A 22,700-nucleotide genomic window follows, 5' to 3' on the forward strand; every position below is an offset into this window, starting at 1 on the left:
TGAGGATAATAATACCTATTTCATAGAATTTTTAAAGAATAAATGAGGTAACATGAAATGTTCTTAGCACTATGCCTATCACATAAGCGTTCCATAAATGGCAATAGAAAAGAAAGATAGGTTACACAGCAATATTATTACAGTCTATGACTTTTAGGTTAGTCTTGGAAGAAATTGCTTTAGCATTGCAACTACTTCTTGGATTTTATGTATGTTTGGGGACGGGAAGGAACATTCAATATATTTCTCTAGCCTCTAAACAATAATGCTTAGTTCTTCAGATTAGGTATATCTAATCCCTCTATTGTTTTTTACTTAATGGGCCATAGTAAAAAGTAAATGATTGCTTTAATGTTATGTATCTTTTTTTTTAAAGGATTTTATTTGAGAGAGAGAGAATGAATGAGAGAGTAGCAGAGAGAGAGGGAGAAGCAGGCTCCCCACTGAGCAGGGAGCCTGACACAGGGCTCAATCCCAGGACCCTGGGATCACCACCCGAGCTGAAGGCAGAGGCTTAACTAACTGAGCCACCCAGGCACCCCTTTAATGTTACGTATCTTAACAAAGGCTAGTTACCTTGAATGAATGAATGATCTTTTTATATAATAGTACAGATTTGTTAAGGTTGAAATAGCTATAATTTACATATTTTAAATTTTATATGTATCTGTATATATATGTATTTCACCCCTAGGTCACCGGAGTCCTGGATGATTGCCTGTGCGATATTGATAGCATTGATAACTTTAACACCTTCAAAATCTTCCCCAAAATAAAAAAATTGCAAGAGCGAGACTACTTCCGTTATTACAAGGTATAGTTATAATTTTTGATTCTGTTAGTAGAAAAAGTTTTTTACATAGCTGTCTACAGATGTGACTGTATGACCCTTTTGAAAACCCGTTTTGACTCTCAGCACTCTATGTGTTTTTTATCTGTGGAACATATCAAGTATTGTAGTGAAACCTGATTGTCTTTTTGAACACAAGGAACCTGAACCCTCTTCCTATGTTTGGGGAATGCCTCATCTTTCAGTTTTGGTTTTGAGACAGAGACTCCTTTTACAGAAGCTGAAATTGCCACAGACTTATTTGTCAGCCTTGGTTGTAAGTTAGGCTTTGCCGTGTAGACTGCTACCCGGGCTCTGTGTTGTGCTGACGGCCGGCCGTGTCCTGTGTTAGTGCTGTTCGCAGTGTAAGTACCACAGCCGCAGACATTTCCTGGGGAGCTCACTGGAAGGGCTGCCAAACCAGGCTGGGGAGAGAGCAGAACACCCTTCAGAGTAATACTGCAGAGTTGGTTCTTAAATCTGACCTCTACTCTAGACCTTTACAGAGTAACCAATGACAGTTTAAAGGTAGCAACAATAACGCAATATTCAAAAGAGCAGTATTTTAAGTTTAAGAACAATATGGTAAATGCTGCTGTTATGCTTTGCTGTACTACTGCTCTCAGTATTCAATTGGGTTTATAATTTCTTTGATTTTCATTTTTAGTTTATTTAAAAAATTGAGCATGATTTTCTTTTTTAATCCTGATTCTATATAGCTATCTTAGTCTTTATATATTTCTGAGGATAAGAAAAATCAGAGCAGGAACTAATGGCCATTCTTTTTATGTCACCACCAAAATTTTGGCTCAGCCATTTCCTGTATTTTTGCAATACTTTATACAGGTGCCAAATTTCTGGGAGAAATTTCTCCCAGATTTCTGGAAAAACACTTATACAGGTATCTAATTGGTCTAATTGACCAAAAGAGGAAAAGACATTTTGGTTAACAATCCGATTTGCATAAATAGAAGGCTGAGTGATTGTTTCTCAAAGGAATATTAGGGGATATTACAGAAGAAGGAAAAATGAAAGTTGGGTAGGCAAAAATAACAATGTCCTAAGAACACGTTCTAACCAATTTAATGAAATTACTCCGTGTGTAACGGGAGTATCCTACTCTGCCAGGGGAGGGTAGTGCTGTGATCCAGTTAATGCATTTGTCTCCAAGTCAAGGGTATTCAGGTGACATCTACTCCTTTTCTAGTTCTGCCAACCTGTGAATCAAACAAAAAGGACATTTAACCACCACCAGTGTACCCTCCACACACTAGTGGCAGAAAAGGAAAGCAGAGAGAATAGGTTAATTTTAAACATGTGCATACAAACTTATGACGGGGCAAGCGAGGACACACAGGTAGGAGCAGCAGTCCCCCTGTTAACTGCTCAGTCGGCTGCTATAGCCGGAGTTTACAGTCTCTTGTACTGTCCATTCCTTTATTCACCAAATAGTTATTGAATGATTACTTTGCAGTAGGCACTATTCTTTTTTTTTTTTTAAAGAACTTTCCTATTTTTATTTTTTTTTAAAGATTTTATTTATTTGTCAGAGAGCACAAGCAGGGGGGGAGTGGCAGGCGAAGGAAGAAGCAGGCTCCCCGCTGAGCAGGGAGGCTGACACGGGACTCCATCCCAGGACCCTGGGATCATGACCTGAGCCGAAGGCAGACGCTTCACTGATTGAGCCCCCTAGGCGTCCCGCAGTAGGCGCTATTCTAAGTGCTCTGGGTAAAGTAATGAATAACACACAGACTGACTTCATGAAGCTTTTATTCTGATTAGGAAGGCAAGCAATAAACAGTAAAATATAATTTCGTATGGTTATAAAGTAAGTGCTATGGAGGAAAAGTAGGAGATTTAAAGAGTAAATTAATGGGGTAGAGAGGGTAGGTAGGTTTATTTTTAAAGAAGGTGATCAGGAAAGGAAGGCATTCATGCTGTGCCATTTGAGTAAAGACCTACATAATGTGAAAGCCATAACAAGACATGGAGAGAGAACATTCCAGGGAAGGGGAGTAGAATTACAGGTGTAAAGGTTTTGAATGCGGGCATAAAGGTTTAGCGTGTTTGAGGAATAAGAAGACGGATATAGCTGGAGCAAAGTGAGTGAGATATGGAGAGTTGGAAAGATAGGTAGGAGCCAGATTAAAAAAAAATTATAGTGGGCCTTATTCAGCATAAAAAGATGTTGGATTTTAATGTTAGTGCGATAAACTTTTGGTGGGATGTGTACAAAATAAACTCTCAGGGTGTGAGACAGGAAATAGAGAAGCCATGGAGGAGGTTTTTGCATGAGACCAGATGGAAGGTGGTAGGGGTTTGGGATAGGGCAGTAGAGCTGGAAGAGGTGACAGGTGAGCAAATGAGCATTGTATGTAAGAGGTAACACCAGCAGACTTATCTGGTGGAGTGAATGTAAACTGTGAGAGTAGGAATGAAGTCAAAGATGATGCAGCGCTTTGAGCATATTACAAAAAAATATATCCTGACCAAGTTAATCTTATTTTAAGAATGCAAGGACAAGGCTTTTAGGTCTTCAACACAATTCAGCACACATTCCTAATTTTTAAAAAATTTAATAGAAATGATGGACACTTCCTTAACATGATAATTTTAATCCTGACGTTAGCATTGCCACCATCTTGCTTGTTGGGAAATAGTAGAGGAATTCTCACTTAGATGAGGGACCAAGACAAGGGTACCCACTATCTTCTTTAGGGCTGGCAGTACTAATTAGTGTATCAAACAAGAAGCAGCAACTGGAGGCATAAACATTTTTGAAGAGTAAGCTAAGTAAAACTATCTTCGTTTATAAATGACAAAAAGTATACTAGAAAACTCAAGTAATGAACAAAAGTGATAAAAAAATGCATTAAGATAGCAGGCTATAAACTTAATATACAAAAATTCATATCTTCATAAATATGAACAGTAAGAAGGTATGACAGAAACAAAATCCCCCTTTACATTAAGCAGTGAAAAAAGATGAAATATATAGGAGTAAATGAATCAGTAAATCTGCACAACCTAGAGGAGGAAAGCTTCAAAACAGTACTGAGGCACAAAAGGAGGCTTCAAGAAATGGACGGATGTCTTTGTAGCATAAAGATGTTAACTCTCTCCACCTTAACGTATAGATTTAATGTGATCCTCATAAAAGTACCAGTTTTCTGCTGGAGCTGGACAAGTTGCTACAGCCGAAGTTCTCTGGGAAGCAGATTCTGAGACAATGGTTAATGGACAAGAGGTTAATTAGGGACTGCTTGTGGCTCCGACAGCCCAGGGAGTGAAAAGAGCAGAGGGAGAGGTAAAGCTGTGAGTCAGCTTCTGAGGAAACGTCAGGTGAGCATCTGGGAGTCCTTCAGATGGGATGGCACTCCAGAACTGTCCCCACTTGCAGGGGAGGTCTGCGCCTTGCAGCCCTACATCAGTTATTTGATGAAGGCCACCGTTGGAAGGGGTGGTGTGACCTTGGGCAAAGTGGCTGTGTTCAGCTGAGGTTGGCTGCCTCATTTCCAGAATTTCAGAAGCTAACGTTTCCAGAAGCTGGGGTAATAAACCCTTATTCCTGAAGGGTGATGTGAGCAGCACGGTACAGTGTCCACTCCAGTCCACTCCTTGCACTGTGTATTAGTTTTCTACCACTGCATTACAAATTAGCCTAAAATGTAGCAACTTAAAACAGCACACTGAGAAGGTGGCATTTGGGGAAGATCTAAAGGGAGTAAGAAAGCAAGCCATGTTTATATTTGGAACAAGCACACTTCAGGCAGAGTGAACAGCAGGAACAAAGGCCCTGAGATCGCAGTGTGTCTCGTGTATTGGAAGAACAACATGGAGGCCAGGGAAGAAGAGGTAGAGAGCAGAGGAGCCAGACCATGGGAGGCATTCTTGGCCATTACGGGGACTTGGATTTTGAACTGACTGAATTTTCAGAGGTATTGTATGTGGGCTGAGAGAGCAAGGAGTCAAGGATGATGCCAGGATTTTGGCCTGAGGATCTAGAATAATGGAGTTGCTATTTACTGAGATGGCAGTAAGAATGTCCCATGGAGATATCAGTGAGGTGTTGGACATACAAGCCAGGAGTTCAAGAAACCTCCAGTTCCCAAACAAACATCCTTATCCCTCTGCCTGGAAATCTCCTTCTCTAGGAAACTTCTAGTCCTACCCATTTTACATGTTACCAATAGGAGGCCTTCCCTCACAACTCCATAGTGAGAGTGGACCACTCTCTCCTCCTGTTGCCAGTCTCTACGTATGGTACCTCTTCCTCTGTAGTGTAGTGTTATTTATTTCATTTTGTGTCTATTTATTGAGATGTCTTTTTTTTTTTTAAGAGAGCACGAGCGTGCCTGTCAGAGAGGGAGGGGCAGAGAGAGAGGGAGAGAGAGAATCCCAAGCAGGTTCCACACCCAGTGCAGAGCCCAACATGGGGCTCAGTCTCACAACCCTGAGATCATGACCTGAGCCGAAATCAAGAGTTAGATGCTTAACTGACCGAGCCACCCAGGTGTTCCTATTGAGGTGTCTATTATGTGTCCTAGGCACTGGGGATAAAAGAATAAATAAGGCAACATGTCAATCCTGACAGTGGGGGATGCAGACAATTGATAAATAAGCCAGTAATATTCAGGCAGTGTTAAGTGCTATAGAAGAATGTAAAACAGGGTGTGGGGTGCATATTGAACATGCTTTGGAGAGTCTGGTCAGGGCAGGTCTCTGCTGAGGTGCCGTCTGAGAGAGTCCTGAATGAGGTGAAGGGAGTGGGTCATAAGATCGGGTGCGACGGTACGGGCAAAGAGCAGAGCCACTGTAAAGGCCCCGAGACAGAAGGGAGATGAGTGTGGCTGCTGTGTGGACCACAGATGGTACTTGGCGGGGTCTAGACAGGAAGGGAGCTGTGGCCGTGGAGGTGGTGGGACGAAGTGGATAATGAATTGTTTGCAGGAGATAGAAAAGGAGTTTTGGCTTGGGCAAGTTCAAAGTAAGAAAATCCAGAGTATTTAACTATGGTTAAAAGGGTCTTTCCCCGTCCTATGTCTACTGTCATTCCCCCACTAAAATTCAGCTAAATTGGTTTTTGTTTTTTTCAGTTCTCACAACCGCTCAAGCTCTATCACTTTATCCAAATGCATGTTTTTCCCAACATTCATCCATCCTAAAATATACCTCCTCAGAGGCCACCATCCACCAGCCCCATTATTTTCCATCACAGAACTCTGGATATTCCTTTGTAGCATTTAACACAGTTTGTGCTTAAACAAACATACAGGCATATAATTTCTGTTCCCTCCTGTAGGCTCTGAGTTCCAGGGGGGAAAGTGCTTTTTTATGTCTCCTTTTGCCCTAGACCCTACACATTGCCAGGCAGATAGATAGTGGGTGCTCAGTACACATTGAAGTGGGTGGGTGTGCGAGAGAACTCTAATGAGTAAGGTGACAGTAAGGTGCTGACAGACATTAAAGTAAAGTGCTTTCCAGGGTCTGCAGATGAGCAGTGTACTTGGACTTCATTCCTTTTTTGAAGTGTCAGAGGACTAATAACAGTTATTTTAAAAAATTAATATTACATTTGGGTGTCTGAAAAACTGCAGTTGTTTAAAATTCTGAACTCAGTCGATGCCACAGGATAGGAAGCTTCCTCTTCTTCCCACCACCACGTCCTGGTGCCGAGCACAGGGTCACGGAGCGAGTGTTGCAGAACCAGCCCACAGCTGGACTAATGTTAATCCAATCTTTCTCTCAAGGTCAATCTGAAGCGACCATGTCCTTTCTGGGCAGAAGATGGCCATTGTTCTATAAAAGACTGCCACGTGGAGCCCTGTCCAGAGGTAAAATAAATTTAAAAAAATAATAAGGACAACATTGCTTCCTCTTGGGCTCTTAGATAAGTGTGAATTTATATTTTAGGCCACTGTTGATGTAAATCCGTTTGACTTGTCCTCAAATTCATGTGCTGTCAGCTCTTTTTTAACCGGATTATTGAAGACTTATACTTGTCACCAAAATGGGTTTGAAGACACTTTTGTATTCAGTAATATTGATTGGTTGTGAAAGTATAGTATGACTCTAAGACAGATGGAAAATTGGGGGCCTGTGCTGGCACAGGATCTATAGTTGGCTCTTATTTCATGCTTTATTGAATATGCATATTGTTTCATAAGAAAAGTGATGCTACTGGACCTTAAATTTTACATTTAGAGTGGGAATTAGAGTAGGTAAAATAGAGCAATTTCAGGCTTGGTATGAGGTCTTCACTTGGTCTTACGTTTAAAAAAGCTATACTTACATTTTAGATTTTGTTTTTTGACATCTAGCATAATTAATTTTTCTTGAACAGTAATTCATTATAAGCTCTGTTTTTATTTAACGTTTTGCTTTTCTTAATCAGTTACTCTAGTTTGTTATCCTTAAAAATGGGGGGAAAAACCCATCTTAACCATTGCCCTTTCTAAAGGGACAATTAAAAAAATTCTCTTCATTTTCCTTTAAGAATAAAATGGTTTTGTTTTTGTTTTTACTTTTTAGTTTGAAATAATTTCAGACCTACAGAAAAATTGGGAGAATAATACCAACAGTCCTCATTTACTTTTTATTTAGATTCCCTAATGTTTATCACGTTTGGTTTATTATTCTCTGTATATGTACATGTTAATATTTTCTGAACTATTTGGGTGTAAGTTACCAACATGGTGATACTTTACCCCTAATTACTTGAGTGTGGTTCCTTAAAAACAAGATGATTCTCTTATCTCACCACAATGTAATTAGCAAAATCAGGAAATTAACATTAATTATAATACTAACATCTAATCTGTAGACTTAGTCATATATTTTCAGATGACTTAATGGACTATATAGCTTAAGAAAAGTGTTAAAATATAGTGTTATATTCGTTTCATGTGTACAGAATAGTGACTCGGTAGTTCCATATATTACTCAGCTCATCAAGGTAAGTGTCCTCTTAATCCACTTCGCCTGTTTCAGCATCGCCCCCTCCCACCTCCTCTCTGGTGACCATCTGTTTATTCTCTATGGAGAATATTCTGTATGGAGAACCATTCTCTATGGTTAAGAGTTTGTTATTTGGTTTGTCCCTCTCTCTCTCTCTTTTGTTCTTTTGTTTGTTTTGCTTCTTAAATTCCACATATGAGTGAAACCGTGTGGTAATTATCTTTCTCTGACTGGTTTAGCTCCCTAAGCATTATACTCTCTAGATCCATCCATGTTTTTGCAAGTGGCAGAACTTCACTCTTTCTTTATGGCTGAATAATATTCCATTGTGAATGTATACAGCACATCTTCTTTATCCGTTCATCTATCGATGGACACTCGGACAGCTTCCGTGGTTTGTGTATTATAAATAATGCTGCTATAAACATAGGGGTGCATGTATCCCTTTGAATTAGTGTTTTTGTGTTCTTTGGGTAAATACCTAGTACTGTAATTGTTGGATCATAGGGTAGCTGTATTTTTAATTTTTCAAGGAACCTGCATGCTGTTTTCCACAGTGCTGCACCAGTTTGCATTCCCACCAACAGTGCATGAGTGTTCCTTTTTCTCCACATCCTCGCCAACACTTGTTTCTTGAGTTTTTGAGTTTAGTCATTCTAACAGGTGTGAGGTGATAGCTCATTGTGTTTTTGATTTGCATTTCCTTGATGATGAGTGATGTTGAGCATCTTGTCATGTGTCTGTTGGCCATCTGTATGTCTTCAGCCCATTTTTTAATTGGGTTATTTGGGATTTTTTGGCGTTGAGTTGTATAAGTTCTTTATATAATTTGGATAGTAACCCTTAATTGGGTATGTCATTTGCAAATATCTTCTCCCAATTAGTAGGTTGTCTTTTAGTTTTATTGGTTGTTTCCTTTGCTGTGCAGAAGCCTTTTATTTTAGTGTAATCTCAATAGTTTACTTTTGCTTTTGTTTTACTTGCCTCAGGAGACATACCTAGAAAGATATTGCTATGGTCAGTGTCAGAGAAATTACTGCCTGTGCTCTCTTCTAAGAATTTTATGGTGTTAGGTCTCACATTTAGGTCCCTAATCCATTTTGAGTTTTTGTGCACAGTGTAAGAATTCCAGTTTCATTCTTTTGCATGTAGCCGTACAGTTACTCTTTGTTGAAGAGACATTAAATATAAATATTAAATATTCTTGCCTCCTTTGTCAAAGATTAATTTACATTAGCATTGTGGGTTTATTTCTGTGCTTTGTATTCTGTTCTGTTGATCTATGTGTCTATTTTTGTGCTGGTACCATACGATTTGATTACTACAGATTTGTAATATAATTTGATGTCTGGAATAATGTTCTCTCCAGTTTTGATTTTCTTTTTCAAGATTGCCTTGGCTATTCAGGGTCTTTTGTGGTTCCATACAAATTTTAGGATGTGTTTTTTCTAGTTCTATGAAAAATGCTGTTAGCGTTTTGATATGGATTGCATTAAATGTGTAGCTTGCTTTGGGTAGTGTAGGCATTTTAACAATATTTGTTCTCATAATCCATGAGCGTGGAAAGTCTTGCCATTTCTTTGTATCACCTTCAGCTTCTTCCATCAGTGTTTTATAGTTTTCACAGTACATGTCTTTTACCTCTTTGCCAAGTTTATTCATGGCTGTTTTACTATTTTTGGTGCAGTTGTAAATGGGATTGTTTTCTTAATTTCTCTTTCCGTTGCTTCCTTATTAGTGTATAGAAATGCAACAGATTTTTGTACATTAGTTTTCTGTCCTGAAACTTTACTGAATTCATTTTTCAGGTCTAATAGTTTTTTGGTGGAGGCTTTAGGGTTTTCTACATAGATTATCATGTCATCTGCAAATAGTGAAAGTTTGACTTCTTCCTTACCAGTTTGGTTGCCTTTTATTCCTTTTTGTTGTCTGATCTCTGTGAGTAGGACGTCCAGTAATATGTTGAATATTAGGGGAAAAGCTCTCAGTTTTTCCCCATTGAGTATAATGTTTTCTGTACAAGGCCTTTATTATAGTTGAGGTGTGTTTCCTCTAAACCTACTTTGTTGAGGTTTATTTATCATGCCTGGATGCTGTATTTTATTGGATGCTTTTTCTGCATCTGTTGAAATGATCCTAAGGTTCTTTTCCTTTCTCTTATTGATATGAAAATCACATTGATTGATTTGCAAATATGGAACCACCCTTGCAACCCATGAGTAAATCCCATTTGATCATGGTGAATAATTTTTATTTTTTTAATGGATTGTTGGACTTGGTTTGCTAATATTTTGTAGAGGATTTTTGCGTCTATGTTCATCAGAGGTATTGGCCCGTAGTTGCTTTTTTTTTTTAATTAAAAAAATCTTTTTAAGTAACTATTTTTTTTTTTTTTAGTTATGTTTTTTAGCGGTGTCTTTATCTGGTTTCGATATCAGAATTATGCTGGCCTCAGAGACTGAATTTGGAAATTTTCCTTCGTCTTCTGTTTTTTTTGAAATAGTTTGAGAAGATTAGGTGTTAATTCTTCTTGGAATGTTTGGTAGAATTTACCTGTGAAGCCGTCTGGTCCTGGAGTTTTGTTTGTTGGGAATTTTTTGATTACTGATTCAATTTCATTGCTGGTTATCAGTCTGTTCAAATTTTCTTTCTTCCTGTTGCTGTTTTGGTAGATCATGTGTTTCTAGGAATTTGTCCATTTCTTCTAGGTTGTCCAATTTTTTAATATATAATTTTTTATAATATTCTCCTACAGTTGTTTGTATTTCTGTGGTGTCCATTCATTTGCAATTTTGTTTGGGTCCTCCCTCTTTCTCTCTTTTTCTCCCTTTTTTTAAATGAGCCTGGCTAGAGGTTTTGTTGATCTTTTCCAGGAACTAGCTCCTGATTTCGTAGATCTATTTCATTTTTAAAAGTTTTCTATATCATTTATTTGTACTCTAATTTTTATTATTGCCTTCTGCTGGTTTTGGGTTTTGTTATTCTTTTTCTAGCTTCTTTATGTGTAAGTTTAGGTTGTTTGATACTTTTCCTGCCTCTTGGGGTAGGCCTGTATTGCTCTAAACTTCCCTCTTAGAACTGCTTTTGCTGCATCACCAAGATTTTGGACTATTGTGTTTTCATTTTCATTTGTTTCCATGTAATTTTTTATTTCTTCTTTGATGTCTTGGATGACTCATTCATTGTTTAGTAGCATGATATTTAACCTCGATGAATTTGTGCTCTTACCAGATTTTTTCTTGTGGTTGACTTCTAGTTTCTTAGTGTTGTGGTCAGAAAAGATGCTTGGTATGACTTCGATCTTCTTGAATTTGTTGCGGCTTGTTTTATGGGCTAGTATGTGATCTGTTCTGGAGAATGTTCTGTGTGCAGTTGCAAAGAATATGTATCTGCTGTTTTAGGTTGGAATGTTCTGAAAATATCTCTTAAATCCATCTGGTCCAGTGTGTCATTCAAAGCCACTGTTCGTCAATGTGTCCATTGATGTAAGAGGGGTGTTACAGTCCCCTACTGTTATTCTATTCCTATCGATTAGTTTTTTTTTATGTTTGTTGTTAACTGTTTTGTGTATTTGGGTGCTCCCATGTTGGGTACATAGATATTGTTATATCTTTTTGTTGGATTCTCCCCTTCATTGTTGTATAGTGTCTTGCTTCAGTCTGTTTCCTTGTCTCTTGCTACAGTCTGTTTTAAAGTCTATTTTGTTTGATATAAGTATTGATACTCTGGCTTTCTTTTGACATCCATTTGCATGACAAATGTTTCTTCATTGCCTCACTTCAATCTGCAGTTGTTTTTAGGTCTGAAATGAGTCTCTTATAGGTAACATTATAGATGGGTCTTGTTTTTATCCACTCTGTGTAATCTAAAGACAACCACCCTATGTCTTTGGATTAGACCATCTAGTCCATTTACGTTCAAAGTAGTTATTGATAGATAAAATTTATTACCAAGTTGTTATTTGCTTTGTGATTGTTTTGTAGTTTTTCTCTGATTCTTTCTTCTCTTGCCCTCTTTCACCGTGTTTTGGCTTTCTTTAGTGATATACTTGGATTCCTTTCTCTTTATTCCTTACATATCAGTTGCTGGTTTTTGATTTGTGGTTACCATTCAGTTTGTATATATCATCTTATGCATATAGCAGTCTGTGTTAAGTTGATGGTCGCTTGAGTTTAACCCGTTTCTTATTCCTTTCTGCCCAATGTTTTAGGTATATGGTGTCATACTTCATATGCTTTGTGAATCTCTTGACTGATATTTACAGATATACTTACTTTTACTGCTTTTGTGTTTCCTACTTTTCATACTTTTACTTGTGGTTTTTTTCTTTCCACTCAAAGAGTCCTCTTTAACATTTGTATGGCTGGTGTAGTGGTCATAAAGTCCTTTAGTTTTTGTTTGAGAAACTCTTTATCTTTTCTTCTATTATGAATGATAGCCTCGCTGGATAGAGTATTCTTCGCTGCATATTTTTTCTTTTCAGCACTTTGAATATATCATGCCACTCTCTTCTGGCTGAAAAAGTTTATGCTAAAAAAAAATAGCTGATAGCTTTTTGGGGCTTTCCCTTGTATGTAATGGTTTTCTTTTCTCTTGCTGTTTTTAAAATTTGTTCTTTTGGGGCGCCTGGGTGGCACAGTGGTTAAGCGTCTGCCTTCGGCTCAGGGCATGATCCCGGCGTTATGGGATCAAGCCCCACATCAGGCTCCTCCGCTATGAGCCTGCTTCTTCCTCTCCCACTCCCCCTGCTTATGTTCCCTCTCTCGCTGGCTGTCTCTATCTCTGTCAAATAAATAAATAAAATCTTTAAAAAAAAAATAAAATTTGTTCTTTTATCACTACTTTTTGCCCTTTTAATTACTATGTGTCATGGTATGGATCACCTTGGGTTGATTTTGTCAGGGGACTCTGTGCCTTTGGGATCTCAATATCTGTTTCCTTCCCGAGAGTCAGGAAGTTTTTTAGCTATTATTTCTTCAAATAAAATTTCTGCTGTCTTTTCTCTTCTACTTCCAGGATCCCTGTAATTTGAATATTATTACGCTTAATGGAGTCACTGAGTTCCCTAAGTCTATTCTCATTTTGTATAATTTTTTTTTCTATAACAAGCTCAGCTTTATTACTTTCCATTACTCTGTCTCCCAGGTTGTTAATTCATTTGCTTGTTTCCTTTAGCCTACTGTTTATTCTGTTTAGTATATTTTAATTTCATTTATTGTGTTCTTCATCTCTGATGTGTTCTCTTTTTATCTCTGTGTTAAGGGTCTCACTGATGTCCTCCACTCTTTTCTCAAGTCCAGTGAGTATGTTTATGATCATTACTTTGAATTCTCTATCAGTCATACTAATTTTCTCCATTTCACTTTGGTCTCTTGCTGTGGTTTTGTCCTGTACTTTCATTTGGGACATAATCCTTATCTCCTCATTTTGTCTAACTCTCTGTATCTGTTTCTGTGTGTTAGGAAAGTCAGCTCTGCATCCTCCTCTTGAGGGTCGTGGCCTTGTGAAGAAGAGGTCCTGTAGTGCCCTGCAGTACAGTTGTCCCCTGCTCTCCAGGACCTGGCACTTCAGGGACTGTCTCCTGCGTGTGTTGCATATGCTCTGCTCGTGTATCCTGGCCACTTTCTCCTTTAGTCCAGTTGTCTGCAGAGGCTCTCTTAGCCCGTTGTGGGCTGTGTTTGGCCCCCTGCTGGGGTGCGGCACATTTTAACAAGGTCTGTGCTGATCTGTTTATGAAACGAGACCTGTTGCCTGCACTGGCGGATGGGAGGCTGTGTGGGTGGGGTACCATTTTTAACAGGGTATGCCTTGACCTTCTGCAGGGCCCACAGCTGCCAGGACTGAGGCCCTGCAAAACGTGTGGGTCAGGAGAAGCTGCGTTGGCAATGTTGATGCTGGTCTTCTGTGGGAGGGGATCCGTAGCCAGAACTGAGGCATACCTGGTGAAAAGGGGATCTGCCCAAGCGTGGGTGGGTAGGGCCTCAGTGTAAGCAATTAGGTGGGGAGTGTTGCATAGTGCTGTTCCTGCAGGTGCCTATGTGTCTATGTCGAGGGTGGGGGTGGGGGAAATGGTGCCTGCCCCCTCTATTCTGGAAGGGCCTCCCTGTGATCCCTGCCTCTCTGGACCTGCTCTGAGATTAGTAAGTAAATCTCCCTCCCTTATGCCCTAGGCGTTTTTTCAGATTGCTGCTTCTATGCTGTAGCTACCTGGGCTGTGTGTCATACTGTCTTTTTTAAGGGCAGGAACTCCACTTCCTAATGCCTTTCAGGCTCTCCCAGAGTGGAGCTGCTGACTTTTAAAATTCCAGGCTTCAAGTCCCACTGGTTGTAGGAACTCATGATTTGGACCCTCTGGCTTTCAAAGCCGAAAGTTATGGGGATTGGTCTTCCCCGTGCAGGTGTTATGTAGTCTGTTTCTCACCCTTCTCCGTGCCTCCATCTCTTGACTGGACAGTCAAGGCCTGTTTCGTTCTCCACTGCATCTCTACCCTTCCTACCCAATTCAATGTGGCGTCTTCTCAACCTTTAGTTGTGGAGTTTTTGTTCTGCCAGTCTTTGGGTTGTTTTCTGGATTATTCGTGCTGATGTTTGTGTTATCTAGTTGTATCCATGGGATGAGGTGAGCCTAGGGTCCTCCTACCCCGCCATCTTCCCTGCCTCAGTCCCAGCTAGGTTTATTTCATGCTTGATTTTAGTTATTAGTTTTATATTTATCACTACTTCTAATAATTCTCTTTTGTGATTGTTATGTGTTATCCATGACAGTCCTCTGTGATGCCTACCCCAGTATTTCCAAAAGCCTTGTTACTAAGATTTGCGTAAGTCAGGTTACTGCATTTAGCATCAAACCTTTAAAAAAGCTGCTAAAGATTTTGATTTTAGCACATTATACTATACTAGTCAGAGGACACACTGCAGCCAGCAGTCACTTCTGGTTAGTATTTATTCCACGTTTTAAATTCAGGGTGCGTGGCTGCTAGATTTGGCTTGAGTTTTAGTCTTCTCTCTTCTGCCTTCTGTTAGATGTTTTAGCAAATGCTGAAATCAAAATATTGGCAGCAAGTAACATTTTAATCTGCTAATCTTTTTATTTGTTAGGGAAATATCTCTTATCATCATCATTATTATTTATATTCTTCCACCTGACAGGAAGATATTTATTCTGAATATTTGGTTAAATTTACCTATGTTTAAATTTATCTTGAAACATGAAAGGATTTTAATAGGTAATTTGCTATACCATAGATTCAGATGTTGGAAATCGGTGCCCTGGATTGATGAGAGGATCAACCTGTGATTTTCTGCTTTCAGATACGATTTTTTGCTTAAAATTGTGTTTGATAAACCAGTTGTAATGATTTCTAGATTTGCTTTTTAAAGCCTAAAACTAATTATTGGCTTTTAGAAAAGAAAGCTGGATCTCTGTGTGGTTTTCTGTTAGTAAACCCTGATTGCCTAGGTTGGTAAACCCTAGGTGAATCCTGTGGACCAAAGAACTAATTCTTTTGGTATTAATCCCAAACTGCCTTCACTTTAAATGTCAATTTAGAGCAGAAATTAAGATTGAGCATAAAATATTCCAAAGATCTTTGAAAATTTCAAAGCTTCTGTTTCTGTGGTAAGTTTTTTTTTAAACCTGAAAATTAGGTAAACTATTCAATATTGCATTGAAGAGTTTAAATTATAGCTGATTATGACACTCTTATTTTGTATATGTCATTCAGTTTGCTGAACTATGATTTACAAGTCTGTAATTGGTATAATTCTTTACTGTTTATCTTAAAGAGGTAGTATGAAAACAGAATTTGAATAGATGTTCATTTTTTCATCATAGAATAAAATAGCCTTTGTATTTGAGCAATGGCATTACTAATTAAGAAATCTAAAAAAAAAATCTTTCCTAAATTTTTCTTGTTGTTATTCTTTTAAGAGCAAAATTCCAGTCGGAATTAAAGCTGGGAGTTCTACTAAGGTGAGTCCCTTTTCTTCCTTGACTCTTTTTGCTTTCCATTGTCACTTACATTTGCTGCTTGACAGTGGTTGTGGAAGAGAACTGTACTCGGGTTCGTTGGGAATGGGCACGTTTTGCCCCACAACCCCAACTTCTAATTCTTGCAGCGGGGACAGAGCTTGTGTGTTTTTACAGTTACACTATACAGCTGCTTTTGCGATATACTTCCATTCTGTTTTCTCTAGAATGGCTGTAGTAGTGTAACTGCAGTGTCACATGGCACATGGCCTGTGCGCAGGTGTTTACCATGCGTGTAGTTGTAGTCTTGTGTCCCAACTAGTCAGCCTGTCGTATTCAGGATTATATTGTGTAAACAGTTATCAAGATATTTTGAGCATAGTACTTTTAAATGGCGTTAGAATATAACTGTGTTAAAGATTACCCTTTTCCTCTTACAAGCATGCCATAATTTACTTAGCTGTGCATGTTTTTAGATAACAGTTTACTTCTAGGTTTTCTGTATGCATAATCAAGATCGTCATACCCTCTCCCTCTGCTTCCTCGCTCCTTCTTCTTTTTTAGTTTTCTCGTGTGGTTTTTTGTTTGTGTTCACTCTCTTTTATTTTTGTTTCAGATCTAAAATAAGAGTATTAGGGACATTTGACATCCCTTCTGGACTCCTTCCCAATCCCATTCTGTTTCCTCCCTCCCTGAAGATAGCCACTTTTTTGAAATCGATGTGTGTCCTTCTGTGATACTTCTTACTTTTATACTTCTATTGCACATGTGTCCACAAGTAATGTATAGATTTTTAATAGGAAGTTTTAAAACATTAAGATTATATATTTTTAAATTTTTTCATTTTAAAAACATTTTTTCAGTTATTTTTTTATTCCGCATTGTGCTTTTGAAATTCTGTGTCTGTTGATATATGTGGCTTTGTTCATTTTAATAGTTGTGTAGTTTTCGATTGTCTATCACTGGTTAGCTCTTCCTCTGTTGATGGACATTTTAACTGTTACGAGTTTTTTGCTGTTAAGAACGGTGATGCATCAGCATTTTTGTGTACACATGGAAGAATTTTCCTAGGTTGATATTTGGAAGTAAGGTTGCTGGGCCGTTGGTTATGCCTATCTCAACATGATGAGATAGTACCAAATACCTTTCTAAAGTGGTCGTACCTTGTTCTTGGTTTCAAGTATTGCTCTGGGTATGGTTTCGGTTGTAAGCCTGCTGGTTCAAGGGTTTATGCATTTTTACAGCTCTAGATAAATACTGTCAAATTACTTTCCCAAGAGGGTTTTCTCAGTTTACATCATCACCAGCCTACCAGTGCTCATTGTTTTTAATGTCTTATTTAGTTGGTGGGAATTTGTGACTCATTTTGATTTGTATTTCTTACATGTGTGAGAGATTTTGATAATAGGATGTATCTGTGTCATCATTGACAGATTGCCAGTGGAACTTAAAGGGAAAGGTAATAGTTATTACTAAACTTACTGTGAACTTCCTTTCAGTACTTGAAAGTGGCAAACAGTACCAAAGAATTAGAAGATTGTGAGCAAGCTAATAAACTGGGAGCAGTTAACAGCACACTAAGGCAAGTTTTATTTAGTAGTATAAAAAATACTTTTATTTAGTATATCAGAAATCTTATGTGTTTCTTGTGATTTTGATGGAACAGTAAAGTTTCAAGTCATTCTTAAAAGGAAGAAGTTATTCTTCATCCTAAATTCCATTGGGCTTTGCTTCCTCCTCTTAGTGGATTTGTTCTTAAATTTCTAGAATGTACCATCAATAGTGACTTTATAAAAATGTAAAAATATAGAAGATTGTTCAACTAGCAGTTGAATCCATTCTTCTTGGTTATTATAGTAAAAGGAACTGGAACCTCTAAGTTTTTTGTAAATAGTAATTCAATCTGTATGTTACATTTTGAACAGGAGAAGTTATTACCGTAACTATTAAATTTCATAGATTTTTTTTTCCTATTGACTTTTCCTTGTTTGCTCTAAGTAAAAACCTGCTTGTGAAGGCCAACGTAATTTGTGAGTGGTCTCAGATTATGCACTCTGAAATGACTGAGCATGTCTACAGTTGGGAGTAGGGAATACTTTTTTACTAATAGTCTTTTTAATTTCCCTGTTTGTTTAGGTTAGCATTTGCATACTATAATTGTTAAAGACTTAATAAAGTTATCAGTCTTAGTATTTATTGAAGAAAATTTTTAACATAGAAAACTAGAGAAGATAGTATAATAAATACATATCCTTCACTCCAAGTGAATAGATGTTAATTTTTTCCTTCACGTTTTTAAGAGAGATATCAAGGATAAATTTGAAATCCCCTATGTCCTATTTCCCAATCCTATTTTCTTTCCTTCTTTCTTAGAGGTAACTACTATCATGAATTTGCTGTATATCCATGTATGCTTTTGTTTTTATAATATATATAACGGTGGTTATTTTATATATGATTTTGTTTTTCCCTTATATTAAATAATACTATATTTAACATTCTTCTACTTCATTTTTACACTATACATTTTGATTTCTAGATTTATCTACATTAAAGCATGGAGATTTGTCTCATTCTTTCAACTGATGAATGGTTTTTATCATATGACTATACCATATTTTACTTATGTGTTCCCCTACTGATAGACATTTGAATTATTCAAATTTTTTACTTCTACAAATTATGCTACTTTGAGCACTTTTGATAATTTTTTTGGTGTACACTAGGAAATTTGTCATACACTAGTAAAGCTGCTGAGTCTTAGGGATTGCCCACATTTACCTGTTCTTGATATTGCCTGATGGTTTTCCAAGGCACTTGTATGGCTGTGTACTGCCTCCAGGGCTGAGAACTTGTTTTGTTCTCCTCATCCGTGCCAAAAATTGAAATAGCATCTCACTTTGGTTTAATTTATATTTTGTTGATTTCTTGTGAGTTTGAGCATTTTTCATCTGTTTATTGAATATTCATGTTTCTTAATAAATGAATGCCTACAATATGTCAAGCACTGTTCTAGAGTATTAAGCATATAGCAGTGTACATGACAAAATTCTTTTTCTTGTGAAGCTTAATCCTTGTTGGAGATATGCAGTAAATAAGAAGTAAGTAAAGTGATGATGAGTGCCCAGGAGAAAAATAAAGCAGAGAAGAATGACAGGGGGCTAGCCGTGTTGGGGCTTGGGGGTTGGGGGGAGTTGCACTGTTTTAAATTGAATGGCGAGAGAAAGCCACAGTGATAATGGGATATTTGAACAAAATGCCCATGAAGGCGTAAGTAATAAGTCATAATATGGCTGCCTGGGGGAGGAGTATTCTAGGCATGTATAATTGTTAGTAAAAAGGACCTGTGGCAGGAGCATGCCTAGATTATTTGAGGAATCACAAGAAGGCCAGGGTGGCTGGAATACAGTGGTCAAGGGCAAAGTAGTAGAAGACAGAGTCAGAAGATGCTAGGGATGGGGGCAGGGGTAGGGTGGCACGGTGGAGATCTTGAAGACAGTTACGAGTACTGCTTTTAAACTGAGTGGAATGAAAAGTCATTGGAAGATTTTGAGAGAATGCATTGAGGGGGCCAGGTGTTAGGTTGTGGAAGCCTTGTTATATGATTATTGTAGTAATCCAGATAAGACAGGGTGGTAGTTTAGTTTAGACTAGGGTGATAGCAGTAGAAATGATGAGAAGTGGTCAGATTCTGGATAGATCTTAAAGATAGAGCTGATGGGATTTGCTGAAGGATTTGATGTGGGGTATGAAAAAAGATAGGTATGAATGACTACAAGATTTGGAACTAGAAAAACGGGAGTTGCCATTTACTAAACTGGATGTACTTGCAGGAGGAAGGAGTTTGATGGAAAATTATAGTTCAACCTTTGACTTGTTGCGTTTGAGCTGCTTGTAAGACATCCAGTTGGAGATGTTGAGCAGGCAGTTGGACCCACAAGTCTCAGTTTCAGGAGAGAGAGAAAATGTGGGAGTCATAGGTGAATATATGGTATTTAAGAACCATAAGCCTGAATGAGATTACCCAGGAAAGACTATAACTATAGAGAAGTCATCCAGGGATTGGGCCTTATTAAGTCATTATAAGATTTTAAGGTAAAGTGCCTATTTGTATTCTTTGCTGTTGTTTCTCCATGGGGGTGGGGTGGGGTGTGGAGGTGGGATGGTGTGTACTTTTAAATTATTAGTAGGCATTCTTCATATAATCTGATAATAATTCTTTGTCAGATATATGGGTTATTAGGGCTTGTCTTTTAATTTTGCTTAAAGATATTTTGTTGACCAGAAGTTAGTTTTTAAACTTTTAAATTCAGATATAACACAAATGTAATGAAGTCTACAAATCTTAAACATAAAGGTCAGTTTAATTTTCCAGAGTGAACTCAACTCTGCATGCCCATCCAGAACAGCGTACTTGCTACCACGAAGACGGCTGTGTGTACTTTCCTGGTCATTACCACCGTCTGAAGTTAACCATGATTTTGAATTACAGTAGCAGAGATTAATTTTGCCTACCTATAAAAAATGAAATTATATGGAACGTATTTTTATGTGTCTGGCTTATTTTATTAAACATCATGTTCTTGAACTTAGTAGTAGCATTTAATTCTTTTTTCATTGGTATAGTACTCCATAGATAAGACTGTACCAGAGTGTTTCCATCCTATCTTTGATAGTTGGAGTTTTCCACTTGCAGCGATTTCAGAAAATATTGTGGTGGACGTTTGGAGGTGCATTTGGTATGGATTTGTGTGTAGAATATACCTAGAAGTAGAATTAAGTAATACTGCCAAGTGGTTTTCCAAAATGACTCCTAAAATACATTGCCACTAGTAGCGTACAAGTGTTCCTCATTCCATAACTTCTGCCACAATTGGCACTGTAATTTTTAAATAGTTCTCTTGAAGTTTAATGGACATGCAGTATTCTGCACCTATTTAAATCTACCATTCGATGTTTTGACAAGTGTACACTCATGAAAATCAGCATAATCAAGATAGTTATCCTGTCTACCACCCTGAAAAGTTTTCTCATGCCCTTTGGAAATCACCCTACCCCATTCTTTCCTGCCCCTGCATCTCCCACTTCGAAGGCTACTGCCTTAGCTCACAGCGCCATCTTGACAAGAAGCCCTGGGGTAAGCCCCGGAAATTCTTATTTAAGTAGCTTGGCATCCATCTTCAAACTGGCTTGTAGAAAAGCTGGACTAGGTTCCTTCTGACTTCTTTGTCAGCCAGACTGGGCCAGCTCTGTCAGCGTTAGATTAGCCTTCCCTGTCTTTTCTGCCACCGTGGCTTCCAGGCAGGGTTTAGGATGAAACAATCAGCAAAGCATCATCACACAAGATTGCACAAAGAAAAAGTTCCTCTAAGTTAGTCATATTGTTAACAAGAAGATAGGAATTTATGTCACAGTTGCTTTGTTGTTGACTATTTTCAACAGAAGACTTTCTAACTAAACATAACTAGTTACTGTCTTAGCTGTAATTCGAACTTAGGCATTCTTGTTTTACGGCGTCCTGTATTCCAGCTGAGCCAATTATGATACAGGTATTGCCATTAAATTGCATTATTAAATTAAATATTCCCATAGGAGAAAGAAAATCCCCCCACGAGTTAAATTGGACACATTTATTGATAAAGTTGATGTAGTGCAGCCAGCCTTACCTACTTCTCCTAGTGGTTACGTCATGCAGCAGTTTCTCAAATACAGAATAAATTCTTGGCTATGACGGTAACATATTTAGGAACTACGTGATTTGTACTTGGTACACAAATAATTTACCTTCTTTTTTTCTTACTGTGTCATAAATAAAGAAGAAGAATAGTTCTCTTATAGGTGTTGCCATTATATATTTAAGACGGAGAAGGTCTGAATATTGGTTAAAGTAAATATAAGTCAAAGTTTTCGAATGACTGTAGCTGTTCCTTTATCAATTCTCCGAGTAGAGCTCTTGATCATAGATTTTATTAAAAGTGAGGTAGTATGGAAAACGAATGATATGCCATGATTAAAGTGACATTGGTGTTACCAGTGAATACCACGTAGAAAGAGAGTTCCTACAAATGCAGTTTTTGGTATTTTTGTCCTATAAATAAAGAAGCCATTTAAATTAAAGGAATTATGAATGTAAATTTAATTCCTATTTAGAAAAAAATGATTCCTGCAATTTCTAAGTCAATTGAAAAAGCTAGCTTGACTTCTGCCTTTAACTACACCTCCTATATGTTTGTGAATTAATTTTCTAGTTAAAGAAATTATTGAACTAGGGCTAATAATAGTTTTAGTATCATTAAGTAGAAATCCTTCACGGAAGTTAATATCTGTGTTTTTCGTATAACTTGTTATCATTCCTTCGGGTAACCACTGATTGAATTTATGAACTATCTAAATTAAAGACATGACCTCAGATGTTCTATTTTTAATTATAGAAGATACAATGTAAACATTTTCAACTCCAGATTTAATCATTTTTCTTTTTTATTCCCTCCTTCCCCTAGTAATCAAAGCAAAGAAGCTTTCATTGACTGGGCAAGATATGATGATTCACAGGATCACTTTTGTGAACTTGATGGTAATAAAATAGACTATTTTAATTCAGTTATTTTAGCCTTAATCCTTTTATAAGAAATTGAAATCAAGGAAAGTATCATCAGTTATAACTCAGATACACTGGGTGTTGCTATGTGGATCTTATTATTCATAATGGTGTTTATTGAGAGCTTATGTTCTAGATTCTGTGCTGAGTGCCTTAAGTACGTTATTTCTAATCTTTACAGTTACTTTAATAAGTATGTATTATTTCATATCCGAGGAAACAGAGTCTCAAAAGGACTGACTTGCCCAGGATCACACAGTAGCAAGAGGCTGAGGCAGGATTCAACCCCAGAGCTGACTGGACCCCATACCTGTATTTTTCCATCATGACACCGTCTCCTATGGACC

General features: G+C 37.7%; 1 protein-coding gene across 2 annotated transcripts in view; it reads left to right on the forward strand.

Annotated features, from left to right (window-relative positions):
• Positions 1-22,700, forward strand: part of ERO1B (endoplasmic reticulum oxidoreductase 1 beta) — a 61,506-nt gene that overhangs the window by 12,505 nt on the left and 26,301 nt on the right. For both annotated transcript variants that reach the window (XM_026504016.4, XM_044385984.3), the window contains exons 2-6: positions 695-814; positions 6,580-6,663; positions 15,717-15,758; positions 17,255-17,337; positions 22,256-22,329. In XM_026504016.4, coding sequence (XP_026359801.1) covers positions 695-814; positions 6,580-6,663; positions 15,717-15,758; positions 17,255-17,337; positions 22,256-22,329 — 403 coding nt within the window. The remainder of the gene's footprint in view (positions 1-694; positions 815-6,579; positions 6,664-15,716; positions 15,759-17,254; positions 17,338-22,255; positions 22,330-22,700) is intronic.

The sequence above is a fragment of the Ursus arctos genome, unplaced genomic scaffold, assembly GCF_023065955.2.
Source record: "Ursus arctos isolate Adak ecotype North America unplaced genomic scaffold, UrsArc2.0 scaffold_7, whole genome shotgun sequence".
Taxonomy (NCBI): domain Eukaryota; kingdom Metazoa; phylum Chordata; class Mammalia; order Carnivora; family Ursidae; genus Ursus; species Ursus arctos.